This window comes from Heloderma suspectum, chromosome 1 (assembly GCF_057233095.1).
Source record: "Heloderma suspectum isolate Gila_16-S chromosome 1, 16-S_ref, whole genome shotgun sequence".
Lineage (NCBI taxonomy): Eukaryota > Metazoa > Chordata > Lepidosauria > Squamata > Helodermatidae > Heloderma > Heloderma suspectum.
In genome coordinates, this window is record NC_139458.1 from 95,473,690 (window position 1) to 95,489,520 (window position 15,831).

At 39.1% G+C, this 15,831-nt stretch overlaps 1 protein-coding gene across 3 annotated transcripts in view; it reads left to right on the forward strand.

Annotated features, from left to right (window-relative positions):
- The window catches only part of LOC146357597 (uncharacterized), an 80,679-nt gene that overhangs the window by 43,487 nt on the left and 21,361 nt on the right, over positions 1–15,831 (forward strand). For all 3 annotated transcript variants that reach the window (XM_084851630.1, XM_084851637.1, XM_084851640.1), the window contains 3 exons: positions 1,586–1,690; positions 2,968–13,845; positions 14,145–14,296. In XM_084851630.1, the coding sequence (XP_084707756.1) occupies positions 1,586–1,690; positions 2,968–13,845; positions 14,145–14,296 (11,135 nt within the window). The remainder of the gene's footprint in view (positions 1–1,585; positions 1,691–2,967; positions 13,846–14,144; positions 14,297–15,831) is intronic.

Below are 15,831 nucleotides of genomic sequence, written 5' to 3' on the forward strand. Positions count from 1 at the left end.
AGCCGCCTTACTTGTAGAATTGCTTATCTCCTTGCTGGCATAAACCTGCTGAAATGGTTGTCAACTGATTTCTCTACTGGAAACCAAAGTAGTCAGCAAGCTCAGGTCAAATATCATATTGTCCAGTTGACAAGCCATGATTTGGCAATCAGAATTGCCCCAGAGCTTGAATGTCACCTTTCCTGTGCCCTTCCAGTTAACACAAACTAGTTGACCAAGACATTTGAACCAGCATAATTATAGTTAGCCATCGTTTGCCCTCAGATCAGAAACTGCAACTAGCTTCTATTCCTGGTTTCAGCTTTGGTTTGAGAGCATGCTGCAGCCAGCAACAACTGTGGTTAGGCCAGTTCAGATGCTACAGTAAGCCATAGTTAACGCTAACCAGGAAAGGGGTTCTGGGTAAATTCAAATGGGCGGGAGGGGGAGGATTGCACAAGCATGCAAGGAGTTCCTAATCATGCAGCATGACTTCCGAACTGACTCAAAATAATGCTGAGTGGAATGTGAACAACTTTAACTCACTGTTTATATGTTTTGGTTGTTTTAGTGTATATTATGATGTGTTAACAAATTGCATCCAACTGAGGTTAAACACATGGTTAATCATGAAGAACATTTCTTTGTATTAGTGTGTCATATAAAGAGTAGTATAATTTTATAATGGAAATTTTTGTCCATCAGTCATAATTAGGGGTGTACGAAACCCCGCTTACCTGGCTCCGCCGGGTTCCGCAGTTTGGGGAGGCGATCCGTTCCTCTCCCCAGAATCTTCGATGGGGTGGGGAGGCGATCCATTCCTCCCCCCTGGAATCCTGCCCAGCTGGCTCCGCTCCACAGCCAGGCCGCGGAGCCGCCGGCCAGGCCAACCCGCAGTTGGGCCTCTAGTCACTGCCAGGCTGGTGCGGACACAAATGGCGTCCTGTGTAGGGGACGCCATTTGCGTCCCTACGCTGGCCCGTGATAGGCAATGTAAATATTTAAGTAGCCTATCACGACTAAAGCAAGGATGCAAATGGCGTCCCCTACACCATTTGCATTCCCACTTTAGCTGTGATAGGCTACGTAAATATTTAAGTAGCCTATCACGGCAACAACAAAAAAAAGGGAACGCAAATGGCAGCCACTGCCATTTGCGTTCCCCTTTTTTTTTGCCATGATAGGCTTCGTAAATATTTACGTAGCCTATCACAGCTAAAGCGGGAACGCAAATGGCGTAGGGGACACCATTTTTATTACGTAAATATTTTTTACGTAAATATTCTACGTAAATATTTACATAGCCTGTCACAGCCTCTGCAGGGACACAAATGGCATCCCTGCGTTAGCCATGATAGGCTACGTAAGTATTTACCGGCTGCAGACGCGGCCGGCGTTCGAGGAGCACCGGAACGGCCGACCAAGGTAGGCTCCGTTCCGGGCCCATTTCGGGGGGTGGGGGGGTGGGGGGCTTTGTTCCACCACGGATTTCGGGGAGCCAAATGCACTGGCATTCGGCCTCACTGAGATCCGTGGCGGAATTCTCCGCCATGCCTAGTCATAATTGCAAAAATCAGTAAAGGGTATTTTTTTTTTCTTAACCTAGTTGGAAGATGCCTTGAAGAAGTGTAGTTCGTATGGAATAGACTGTGCTGACCAGAAAGCTGTTATCAGTGATCTAACAGAGAAAGTGGCTGCTTTTAAAGAAAAGGTAAAAACCCACCATGGAAAATTTGTTTGTGATTTCATAGAATCACAGAATAGTAGGGTTGGAAGGGGCCTACAAGGCCATCGAGTCCAACCCCCTGCTCAATGCAGGAATCCAAGTCAGAGCACCCCTGACAGATGGCTGTCCAGCCTCGTCTTGAACGCCTCCAGCGTGGGAGAGCCCACCACCTCCCTAGGTAATTGGTTCCATTGTCGTATTGCTCTAACAGTCAGGAAGTTTTTCCTGATGTTCAGCCGGAATCTGGCTTCCTGTAACTTGAGCCCATGATTCCGTGTCCTGCACTCTGGGATGATCAAGAAGAGATCCTGGCCTTCCTCTCTGTGACAACCTTTCAAGTACTTGAAGAGTGCTATCATATCTCCCCTCAGTCTTCTCAAGGCTCAACATGCCCAGTTCTTTCAGTCTCTCTTCATAGGGCTTTGTTTCCAGTCCCCTGATCATCTTTGTTGCCCTCCTCTGAACCCTCTCCAGTTTGTCTGCATCCTTCTTAAAGTGTGGTGCCCAGAACTGGACACAGTACTCCAGATGAGGCCTAACCAGTGCTGAGTAGAAAGGAACTAGTACTTCCCGGGATTTGGAAGCTATGCTTCTATTAATGCAGCCCAAAAGAGCATTTGCCTTTTTTGCAGCCACATCACATTGTTGGCTCATATTCAGCTTGTGATCGACAACAGTTCCAAGATCTTTCTCGCTTGTCATGTGGTTGAGCCACGTATCCCCCATCTTGTAATTGGGCATTTGGTTTCTTTTTCCTAGGTGCAGAACTTGGCATTTATCCCTGTTAAATGTCATTCTGTTGTTTTCTGCCCAGCGCTCCAGTCTATCCAGATCACTTTGAATTTTGTTTCTGTCTTCCAAAGTATTAGCTATCCCGCCCAATTTTGTGTCATCTGCAAATGTGATCAGCATTCCCTGCACCTCCTCCTCCAAGTCATTCATAAAAATGTTAGTTAATTTAAAGTTGCCTATTTAGTCATATATGTAATATAGTAGTAGGAGTAAAATAACTCTCATGTAGCTAGTACCATGACTACAAGGGAACTTTAGGCTTATTTTCCTTGAACAAGCAGTACCCTCCCCCTCATAGCAAACTGCTTTTAAAAGTGCAGTTATTTCAAAAGCAGTATATGGGGGTAGTCATCCTGGTACGTTGGGCTAGCACTATGCCCCTTGGGTGAGCTAAGCACTTTTCTGCGTCTCACTCATAGCTAGTAATGTTGAGTGAATGCTTAAATTGTGTAATTTATTTTTGTTTTTAGACTGTGAAGCAGGATGCATCCATAGAATTAATGCGACTGGACCTTGAACAGACGAATGAAGAACTTGACAGATTGAACACAAGCCATTTAGAAGAGAGATCTCAACTCATTCAAGACTTGCAGAGACGGGAAAGAGACATTGACAACCTCAGAGAAATTTTAGCTGAGAAAGATAAAGAACTTTCTGCTCTTTCTTCCAGTATGACTGAATATTCTGAACAGATGAATATTCTGAAACGCCAGATCAAGTGTAAAGAGAATGAAATACAAGAAATGGAAGAAGCGCTATCCAAGGCTGAAAGGGAAGCCCAGTTGCTGAAAGATGTACAAACAGCAGATGTGAAAGATGCAAGCACAAAGCTTTCAAGACTTTCTGAGCAGTTAAGTTCATTAGAATCAGAGCTGTCAAAAGTGAAAATGGAAAATGAAGCTAAAACCAAAGAAAATGAGGAATTGGTTAGGCAAATCAAAGAAACCAGCAAAAGAATTAAAGAACTTCATTCTGAAATCAAGACCCGTGATGTTGCACACAACAACAAACTCATGGAGTGTGAGTCACAAATTAAATTGCTTAAGGAACAAATAGGTAAATCAGCTGAAAAGTTGCAAGAAACAGAGATAAAATGTAGGGAAGAAACAGAACATCTCAAATCTCAGCTTGATGAACATATCTCTTCAAAGGAGAAGCTGAACATTTTGCTGAAAGAGAGCAAGAACAAAGAACAAACTTTTGTGAATGAACTGAAATCACTGAAAGACTTACACAATCAACTAACTTTAGAAAATGCTAAAAAAGATGAAGAGTTGTCTAATTTAACTAGACAGCTTGCTGAACATACTGAGCATCTAGAAATTGCCAAAAAGTCTTTACAAGAAAAAACAGAGATCATAATTTCATTAAAAGACAAGCTTCAAGTTGTTGAGCAGCAAAGTGAGAAGGAGAAGCTCAAGTTAGCCGGAGAACTGGATTACAAGGAAATGAAATGGAAAGAAGTTAATAATGTGCTACATGAAAAATGTGAAATAATTAATAAGATGGAAACAGAAAGACAAAATAACACCCTGACTAATAAGCAGCTGCAGGCAGCTCTTGAGCAGAAAGAAAAAGATTTTGCAGGTCAGCTTAAAGTTAATGAAGATCTTAGGAATGAGGTACATACCATGGAGAAAGAGAAGCAACAGCTAATCAGTGAGAATGAGAGTTTGTCCAAACTACTGGATGTGAAAGAGTGTGAACTGTTGAAGCGTGTTCAATTTATTGCAGAGATGGAGAGTAAGATGTCTGCCAGTGCCATGGAACATCAAAAAATGCTTTCAGAAGTCAACCATGATAAAGAGACTTTAAAAAACAAGGTTGAAGAACTCTCAGGCCTTGCAAAGCAAAAAGACATTTCCATCACAGAGCAGTTGCTAGAGAAAGAAAAGGAGTGCAGTGTGTTAGCTGATCAGCTGTCCCAAACCAGAGAGATGACAAAACAGTTACATGAAGAAATACAGTCATTTAGCACTCAGCTGAAGGATGCTAAAGACAGAGAGCTAGAAAAAGATGTAATACTAAGCCACAAAGAGTCAGAGTATAATAAAATGGTCCAACAGCTTAGGCAGGAAGAAGAAAAAATACTGTCATTACAGAAACAAGTTCAAGACATAGAAATAGAGCTTAAAGTAAAAAGCGAGTCTCTAGAAGAAAAAAACAGACATACTGATGCTTTACTTAAGCAAGTAGAAGAAAAACAAGTTAATATGATAGAGTTAGAGAGGGAGCTAGAAAGGCTTCAAGGTGATGGCATACGGTTGTCTCATCAGGTTGAAGAAAAAGACTCTGTTCTATTATCTCAAGGGCTAAAGCTTGAGGATCTTCACAGGCAGATTGCCAAGAAAAGGGAAGAGTATGTAGCCTTAAATGATCAGCTAGCACTATTAGTCAAAGAAAATGATGTTTTGAAATGTGAAAAAGGCAATGCTTTGGCTATTTGCAATGCAAAGTCAAGTGAATGTGATGCTTTTCAGCATCAGTTAACACAACATCAGTGTGAAATTGTCTCCATGAAAAATGAAGCTCACATGTTGAAATTAGAAAATGAAAAATTGAAAACAGATATTGAAACAATCAGTGGTACATTAATGAAAAAGTGTGAAGGAGTCGCTCCCTTAAATACACAGTTGTCTCAGCAAGTTCATAGTGGTTCAGCCTGTATAGACCAAATTGATATCTTAGTCAGTGAAATAAAAACATTAAAAAGGAGTTTTCATGATAAAGAGGCAGTCCTTCGCCAGAGGGAAGCTTTGATCCAGCAAATGAAAGACAGCAAAGATGCAGGTGAAAAGCGGTATTTGCAGATGATTTCAGATTTGCAATCCCAGGTACAGGCTCTGGGTTGTGAATCTGGTAAATTTAGACAGGAAGTGCAAGAAAAAGAAAATGAATTGAAGAAGCAAGCCCAAGACTTAAAATTGCTTAAAGATAAATCTGCGGAGTCTGATTTGCTTAGAGTTCAGCTGTCTGAGAATATGGAAATAATTTCTGACCTTCAGCGTCAGCTTAAAAATATGATAGAAAAGACCGAAGAATTAAGTAAGTCAATTACACAGAAAGATAACTTTTTAAAACAAAAGGAGGAGGAATATGCTAATTTGCAAGCACATATTTCTCAGTCTTCTTGCATGCAGCAGAAGCATGTAGAGCTGTTGACCTCTGAAGCAGAACAGTTAAAAGCAATTGTTTTAGAAAAGGAGTTGGTGGTGAATAATACTTCATTGCTTAACAGTAAATTGAAGGCTGAGCTTCAAGACAAAGAAAGCGAATGTGAGACTTTGAGGAAGCAAGCTACAGATGTAGAAGAATCAAACTTGAGTCTAAAAAAGGTAATAAGTGATCAGAAGAAATTAATAAATGATATTAGCCAGGCACAGACAGAAAAAGAGGCTTCCCTTTTGGATAATGCCAGTCTTGTGAAAAAGCTGAGAGAGGAATTAAAAATAAATGAAGAAAAATTACAGTTAGTTCCTCAGTTTCATGGTCAAATTAATGAACTTACCCAAGAAATCCAAAGGTTAAAAGAACTAGCACAAGAAAAAGAGAATGCTTTCTTGTCTTTGCAGGACAAATTTGCTGCTCAGTATGAACAAAGAAATGAACTCAGTGCTACTCTGAGTAAAAAGGAAGAGTTTATTATGGGATTAATCAGTTCTTTAGATCAGAAAGATGTCAGTGTTCAGCTAGCAGAAAGCAATGTCCGGGCTGTTACGAATGAGATTGAACTGCTTAGAGAAGAACTAGAAAAAAGTGCTGCTACCCTAAAAAACCATTTACAAGAGAAGAATGAAAGCATTGCCAATAGCCAGAAGAAAATTGATACTTTGACAGTTGAACTGGAGTCTGCAAGATCAGAGTACCAGAAAACATTGGAACAAATTGATCTATGGAAGCAAAATGTTCAGCAGAGAGAGTTTGCACTACAGGCTGAACAGGAAAAATGCACTGAACAGGCTAAACATATTGAATACTTAAATTCTGAGCTTAGCATTGTAAATTCTAAATACTCTCAAGAATGCCACAACCACATACTTTCAGTAGAAAAATTTCAACAACAGGTGGATTCTTTAATTAAGGATAAAACTCTTTTACAGGAGCATTTTGATAAGCTGAGTGTAGAAAACAAAGAGCTGGTTAAGTATCAGGAGAAATTACAGCAGAAATCAAAAGAACTACAAGAACTTCATGAAAAATTAGAAAGCAGTGAGAATGAATCGCGAATGCACCTACATGCCGTCACTTTGCAGCTGGAGAATGAGAGAGAGCAGTTGCAGATGCAGGTTAGTGTGAAGGGTGAAGAAGTTGGTGAATTAAAGTTTAAAGTTGAAAAACTAGAACAAAGTCTCCTTGAATCAGAAAACAGATGGGTGACAGAATGTAATAGGGCAACTCAGCAAAATGAAATTAGTCTTGAGCAACTGAACTATTTAGAAAGGGAAATGAAATCAAAAGATGTTCAGATTCAGTCTTTGCAGCAAGAACAGGACATTATTAAAAAAGAGCTGTCCAGACAACTGTGCATATTATCAAGTAGTGGGTATTTCTTCAAAGACAATTATAGTGATTCTGGGCAGCAAGTAACTAAAGGTGAATTGGAAAAATTATCTACTCTAATAGATAGCATTCTCAGCAAAGAAGGAGAAGCAATGACATTGCAGCAGACCCTTTTAGAGAGAGAAAAAGAAATATATCACTTGAATAATCAGCTGGAAAGTATGCGGTCACTGCAAGAAGAAAAAGACCTGTTACAGAATGACTTCAAGAAAGTTAAAGATACTAACCAGTCTGAGATTGAGTACCTGTCAAATGAATTGAGTAGTGCTAAGGAGGCATTATGTAAGCAGCTGTCTGTTTGTGAAGAAAGGGGCATTGCATTAACAGACATGAAGAAACAGATTACTTTTCTTCAGGAAAAGATAGATACTTTAGGAAAAGAACTTGAAAACAGCTGTAAGACATTGACCACCAAATGTCAAAAAGAAGCAAAACTTTTAGAAGAACTAGAGCAGAAAAACCAGATGATAGAAAACCTAATTTCCCAAACTAACCAACAGAAGAATTTAATTACTACTCTAAGCCAGCAGTTAAAAGAAAAGGATTGCTCAGTTACTCAAGTCATGGAATCTATGTCTAATGAAATGGTAAAGTTTTCTGAAGAAAACAATGTACTTACCATCAAATTGCAGCAACTGGAAGCAATTCAGAACAGTATGACAGAAGAGGCAAGTGAATTATCACAGCAGGTAGAAGAATGTAAGAAAGAACTTGCACTCAATCAAATTGTGTTGACTGGCAAAGAAGCTACAATTAAAGACTTACTGAATGAGAAAGCACAGTTAAATATTACTTTAGAAAAACTAAATCAGGAAAAAGAGAATCTGAAGAAGAAGCTTCAGGCAGCTTTGATAATAAGGAAGGATTTAATGCAGAAGATTGGTAAACTTGAAAAGAATGGTCAGGAATATACAGAAAAAGAGTGTAAAAAAACACAAGGTTTACTGGAGCAAATCGATGAATTAACAGAGCAAGTTAAAAATGCTGAAGCTCACAACAAAAATCTTGAATCCCAACTTGAAGTACTGAAGGAACAAATGTTAGAAAAAAATTCCAAGATAAATAACGTGAGTGAAATGTTATCTTCTAAAGCAATATACCTGGAAGAGCTGCAAAAGTATGTTACAGAATACGAAGATACTATTGCTGAACAAAAAAGCATATCTGAGAAGAATTTAATATGCCTACAGGAGAAAGATTCTCTGCTTGCCCAAATGCAGTCTGTGCTCACTGAGAGGGAGAGAAATTATGACGAGGAACGTTCTCAGTTTTTCTTAACTATAGAAAATCTCAAAGCTGAAGTAGCAAAGAAAGAAGAAACATTAAAAGAAATGAATGTGTCAGAAGCTACGTTAAATACTGAAAACTCTTGTAGTGACAATATGTATCTCCATGGTGAAATTAATCAGTTGCAAAAAGACAAGGAAATCCTGCAAAAGAAAGTTCAGGCATTGCTTGTAGCCCATAAAGAAAGCACTAAAAACACACAGAAACAAATGGAGGAGTATGCTGCACTAATAGCAAATTTTGATGGATTAACGAAAGACTTTGAGCTCATGACAAGGGAACATAAAGCACTCCAGGCAATTCATCAAAAAAAGTGTGAAGAATTTGACTCCAATCTGTTGCTACTGAGTTCTTTGCAGAAAATGGTGGAGTCTCCTGCAGATCTCCATCATAATGAAAATTCTAAGCTGAAAACACTGGAGTCACAGGAGCTAAACATAAAGGCTCATGTTATGGTAGAAGAATCAGAAAACACAACAAGCAAGATGGTAGCCAAAGAGGCTGAGACTGTAAACTTCCATAACAACTATGCTAGATTTATGGAAGAAAAAGAACATTTTAAGGAAGAGTTAAGAGAGAAGACACTTGAACTTGATAGGAAAGAGCAAAAGATAGTAAAACTGATTGTCTCTATTGAACAACTGGAACGGCAATATAAGCAAGATAAAGACAATATGCTGATTGAGAGAGGTCAGCTTCAGCAACAGCTGGAAACATATGAAAATGAATTGATAAATGTTAAAGCTATGATTGAAAGTGTGAATAATGAAAAGAATATTCTCCATAAAAAAATTGAAGATAATTTCTTCAGTCTCGAAGAAATTGAAAATCTGAAGCGTGATGTTCAACATGCCAGCATACAAATTTCAGAGAAGGATAAAGAGATCAAATGTTTACATCATTCTCTTAAGGATCTTAAAGGCAAATTTGATCATGGAAAGGAAATAATGAAAGAAGTGTCACAGTTACAAGAAAATTTACAAGAAAGCCAAGAAGAAGCAGAGCATTTTAAAACAGTGTTCGAAAAAATGAGACAAGAGAGGGAGGAGTTTATAAGCAACCTAGAGAAATCAAATATAGAATTAGTTAATATGAAAGAGGAGTTAAGACATGCCAGTGAAGAAAACAAAGAACTATTGATGGAGTTAAACATGCTACGGGAGAAAGTTTTACCAGTTTCGAATGTAGGCAAAAATGTGGCAGCATGTGTAAAAGATAAAGGAGAGAACACAGAAATTGTGTGGTTGCATTCAGATAATTCTGTGTTGCAGAACAGAATTCAAGTCACAGACAGCTCTACTCCATTGCTAGATGTCACTCATTCAGGAAGAGTGATGTTAACAGGGAGAACAGATGATCAAGATCAGCCACCAGCAGAAATGACTTGCGGGCAGATGGGGAAAGATGTAAATGGAAGGAACTATCAACCCCCAAAGCAGAAGTATGATGCTGAAGAAAAAAATAGGGAACGTCTCCAAAGAAAGCTCCAAGCTGCTTTAATATCACGTAAAGAAGCTCTGAAAGAAAACAAAATTCTAAAAGATCAAATGGAGTTGCTAATGTTGGAAAACAAAGAATTGGTTGATAAGGCTTACACGCTTGGACTCCGGGTGTCAGAGCTGAGCAGAGAAAAACAAGATTTGAATGCTATACTGTATAAAGAGCAGACTCTTGCAGAGGAAAATGCCAGACTGTTAACTGAAAATGAAAACCTAACTGCTGCATGTGAAAGTCTGAAGTCTACTATGGAGACTATAGCCCAGGAGAAGGAAGCCTTTTCTTTTCAGTTGAACTCATTAAAAGATTCTCAGACAGTTGAATTAACAGGTTGGAAAGCCAAACATAGTGAATTAAAGCAGGAGTATGAGTCACTGCTTCAGGCCTATGAGAATATTAGTAGTAAAATAGCAGAAATGAGGCAAATCATTGATGTCACTAGAAAAGAAAAGCAGGAAGCTCTTCACAGAGTAAGTGAGAGGGAATCTGATAAACAAGAACTTGAGAAGCTACTTCAAAAAGCAACTGATGAAAACACAGAAGTGAAGAATCAGCTGAAGCAGTTAGTTGAATCTAAAGAGAAAGAAATTAATAACCTGCAGACTGAAGCAGAAAAGCAGGCAACTGAGCACAAATTGTGCTTGGACGAATATCAGAAAGATATCGATGAATCTCTTCTTCAGAACAAGCAACTAACACAGGAAAATAAGCAATTAAAAGAAATTTCTGAGACTTTAAAACAGGCTTTAGAGAAAATTCAGAAGGAAAAAGAAGCCCTTTCTAAGAATTTTAGTTCAACACAATCTGCTCTGAGGGACCTCCAAACACAGTTGGAATTGGACAAGTTTGATGTGCACTCCAAGATCAGTGATTCTCTCAGTGAGAAAGATTCATTATTAAAACACATTTGTTTGTTAAATGAAGGGATCTCAGAAAAGGAGAAAAGTGTGCTGATTTTAAAGCAAGAGAATAAAACTATGTCAGAAAGATTAAAAGATGCTGAAGAATCGCTGTATCAGAAACAAAGCACTTTATCACAGTTAGAAAATTGTTGTAAAAGTCTTAATCAGGAAATAGTAAGCCTGGGTGAAAGAATTAAGATACTAGAAGATGACAAATGTCTGTTACAGGAAGAATTAGAAAATGTTCAAGAACTATCTTATAAAGTGAAAAATGAGAGAGAATGTTTGGAGACAGAAATGCTCAACCACATAAAAAAATTGGATCAAGCAACAGACAGACTGAAAGCCAAACAGGTACAAATCAGCTTGCTCACGCAGCAGTTGGAAGATTTAAAAGCAGAGAAATCCAACACAATCAGAGAAAAAGAAGAACAGCAGCTACATCTTGTCAAAGTATTTGAAGAAAAAGTGAAATCTGCTCAGAGAGACAGTAATGGGACAAAGAACAAAACAAAAGAACTGCAAGAACTTTTAAAAGAAAAACAACAAGAGATCAATCAGTTGCAAAAGAATTCTATTAAATATCAGGAGATGATTTTGGACTTGGAAAAATCTCTGAAATTGTCACAATCTAAAAATGAAAAATCAGAGAAAGATTTCAACAGCGCAGAAAGAAAGCTTACTAAATTAAACAAAGAGATGCAGAAGCTAACTGAAGAGTTCTCTTTACAGAAAACTTTGCTGGATGAGCATAAGGCTGAAATAGATCAGTTAGCAAATGAGAACCTAAATTGTAAAAAAGAACTTAAAAAGAAAGAAAATCAGATATTAAATCAAAAGAAAGAATATGAGAACCAACTGGAGTTCAGTCTTCAGCAGCTAAAATCAGCTTGCCAAAAAGAATGGTTAAACTTAGAAGAAAAATACAATGTCCTTCAAAGAGAGAAAGACAGAATCCTTGGTGAGCATCATCAGTTGCAAGAAGAAATTCGCATTAGGGATGTTCAGAATAAGAACCTTCAGACTGAGCTGAATGATGCCTTAGCCAGATTGGCAGCTTTTGCCAAGTGCATGTCTTCCCTTCAAAATGACAGGGACAGAGTCATTGGTGAAATGAAAAATTGGGAAATACAGTTCAAAGAAGCGATTGAAAATAAACAGCGACAGATAGAGGCCAGTAATGTAACAATATCATCCTTACAAGAAGAAATAAAGGTGAAAATGTCACGAGTTCAAGAACTAGAGCACAAAAGTTCTATGCTGGAAGATCCGAAGCATACAATGCAGGTCTCTGTCGACTCACACCATTTTAATGAGCTTTCTCGAATAAAGGAAGAAAATGTCACTCTACAGAACAGACAACATGAACTGGCAACTGCTTTGCAGTCAAAGGAAGATTCTTTGCAGGCACTGATTAAAGAAAAAAAGTCTCTTAACCGTCTCATAAAAAATAATACTTTAGCTAAAGAGATGGAAGCATTGAAAATTAATTTGACAGCAAAAGAACAGGAAATGCAACAACTTCTGTTGGAAAATAGTGAGATCCAAGCTGAGTTGGAAAAACAGGTTGCCATTTCTGACCAAATGAAGACCATGCTGAATAAGAAAGATACAGAAATTTCTCTTCTAATTTCATCAAAGGACACAGAAATTTCTGGATATCTTGTTCAAATACAAACACAGCATAGACAGCAGGTTTCAGAATATGACCAGCAAATAAAGACTCTGCAGATGGCCAAAGAGCAATCTGATGAAGCTTGTCAAAGGATGAAGAATGAGGTGAAAAATCTTCAGACAAAAGCTGACAAAGCAGTTCAAGGCAGGGTTGAGACTGCCAGTGAAATTGATGCCTTTAAGAAGGCAATGTCATCTCTTCAAAATGACAGGGATTCCTTGCTTTCGAAATATAAAAAGCTAGAATGTGAGCACAAAATTGCTTTACGTGAGAAAGAGAGACTTGTAGTGGAGAGTGCAAATGAAAACAGAACATTGAAACAAGAATTAAGGAGGCTCCTAAATCAGATAGATGATCTTCATTCTGAAAATGCAATGCTCACTGCACAACTCATAAAGTATAGGGAAGATCTGAACCAAGTTTTATCACTAAAAAATAATCAGTTAAAAGAATTACTTACACAGAAGTTGGAAAGCATTAAGAATCTTGAACAGGAAAAACTTGAACTTCAGAAAAAACTGAAAGAAATGCAGCTGATAGTGAAAGCTCAGGAAGCGAACATAGAATCTCTAAGACTGGAAAATACAAAGTTATCATCAAAAGCTTATGACTTAGAGATTCTGATTGCGTCTATAAACAAAGAGAGATTAACTTCTGAATCTAGACAGGAATTTCCAAATCAAGAAGGAGATAGACTTGATCAGACAAAAGGACTTGCTGTTGGCCACCAGCTTGAAGAACAAAGCTTTGAGAAAAGATTACAAGAATTCCAGCAAATGGTTGGAAAAAATACAAAAGATACAGAGCAGGATGCTAGGTTGCTAGGGTATGAAGCAATTGAATCACCACAAAAGAAGCTGTTGGAAGTTCAGTTTCAGAATAAAGAACTGAGATCTCAAATTGAAACTTTTGGAAAAGCTATGACAGCTCTGCAAGATGATAGGGAGAGATTAATTGAAGACTTCAAGGTACTTCAAAGCAAATATACTTCTGAACTCAGGTCTGAAAAAAGAAGAGCAGACAAACTGGAAACTGAGCTGAGTGATTTCAAATCAAATGTTCTCAGTGTGCTCAAAGAAAATGCCCTTTTGAATCAGGCATCACTGGAAACTAAAAACAAGATCACTCTTGATCAGCTTATTGATGAACTTGAAAAGCTGTGCAAGCTTTTAGATACCCGAAATCTTGAAATTAGCAGACTGTCATCTGAGTGTGAGAATTATGATCAACAGATGGATGCCTTTTCTAAGGCTATGGCCAGTCTTCAAGATGACAGAGACAGACTTCTGCAGGAATTCTGCAAGCTGAGAGTAGTTCATGAAGCTAAACAGGGCACAAGTTCGATTTCCATACCCTCTGACTACGTCCTTGAGATTAGTTCTCTTAAGCATAATTTGGAGACTCTTCAGATGGATAGGGACAGACTGGTAAGTAATATTAGGTGTGATGTCCTACAATATTAATGAAAAAAATAAAGGCTAAGGCTGCAGTCTATATACTTACTTGGGAATAAGTCCCATTGATCTCATGGGGTCTTACTTCTGAGTAGACATGTATAGGGTTTGACTATTAATGTCATTTTCAAACTCAATATGTTTGAAGTTGCTAACTGAATAAATAAAAATGGAATTATATATCTATGTATATATACCATCATAAAAATGTGCTAGCCATAGTTCTTTAGAAATAATGAGTCTTGTTTTCTTAAACTGTTTCTCTTCTGTAGGTTAAAGAAGGAACTAATCTTGCAACAGCCGAGATATTAAAACTAAAAGCCAAAGTGAATGACCTCGAAAGAGACTTGCACCAGACAAAAGCTTTCCAAGAAGAAGCTGAGAAAGAAAGAGCCTCATTCCAGAAGGAACTAGTTGGATTGCGGTAAAGTATATCTTAAGTATGAGCTGTAAAAAGCAACAGAATGTTCCGTTTTTATAATGTTCAGGTAGGGAATGTTTTTTGTGGTCCATATGTATATTGTCTGGTGGACTGCATCAAAAGTATGGATGTTGATCTGTATTAACATTTTTATATCCTGGAAAGTCTAAGATCCACTGGGAACAGAAACTTATCACCAGTGCAGCAGAATGTAGTGGTTAGAGTGTTGGACTAGGAGCTAGGATACTGGGGTTCTAATCCCTACTCAACCCATGAATCTGACTGGGTGACTTTGGGCCAGACATTATCTGTCATCCTAACCTACCTAACAGGTTTGTTGTGAGAATAAAATGGGGGGGGGGATTGGGTATGCTTCCCTGAGTTCCTTGGAGAAAGAGTGAGATAAAAACAGCATAAATAGATAAAAGGATGTTAACATACACAAGAAATATTGATGAGAGAGAGCGCTCTGGTAATCCTAGCATTCCTAAGTTATACCTTCAGTTACAGCTGAACACCTGTAAACACCTTTCCAATTTAGGAATCTAAACTGGAGCAACACTTGAAAGGTCCCTTATTTAGAGAAACAAAAATACTGAAATGTGTTATATTTTGATACTGCTGCCATCATTAAATGGTATGCATTTTATTCCATTGTGTATAGAGCTATACCATAACTGACAGGCAGAAAAATCCAAAATAGGTTGTGGGGAGTGATATGGCAGAACATGCATCACTTCCAACTAGGGATGTTGGAGAAATCCGCCACGGACTCCAGTGAGGCCGTATTCCAAAGAATTCCCCCAGTTTGGGGCTACCCTCGGAGTCTGTGGCGGAATGGCCTCCCCCCCGCCACCCCCCGAAATCCCCCCCCCCCGGGACAGACCTATCTGGCAGCGGATGTGGCAGCTCTGGCTGGTCTTCCGGCTGCTGCGGCCGCAAATGGTGGCCATCGTTGCCGCCATTTGTATGGCTGCCTTTTGCCGTGATAGGCTACGTAAATACTTACACAGCCTATCATAGCAAAGAGCAGGGGCTGTGATAGGGTAGGTAAGTATTTTGCTGTGATAGGCTACGTAAATACTTACTTAGCCTAACGGCTTGCCAGGGACGCAAATGGCAGCCGGTGTAGAGGCCGCCATTTGCAGCTGCAGCAGCCAGAATCTGGATGCGGGCGGCCCTGGCTGGCGGCTCCGCCGAGTCACTGCAAAGCGGAGCTGGCCGGGGAGGATTCCGGGGGGAGGGACGGAGCGCCTCCCCCCCACCGCGGATGCCCCAGATCAGAACGGTAAGTACATTTCGTACATCCCTACTTCCAACGCCCTGCCGACTCATGAAGGGTGGACTTACTTTTTTTTATCTTCACTGGTGGGCTTTTCCTATTTTCCCTCCTGTTGGCTCCAGTGGGAGTATTTTGCATAGGCTAGCAAAAGCAAGGGAGGCCAATCCTGTGGTCTCATGGGTCAATGGAGAGGCCTTGGATCTGCTCCAAGGCCACCTCCATCCCACCTCCAAAATGCCCCATTTTGGGGCTACCA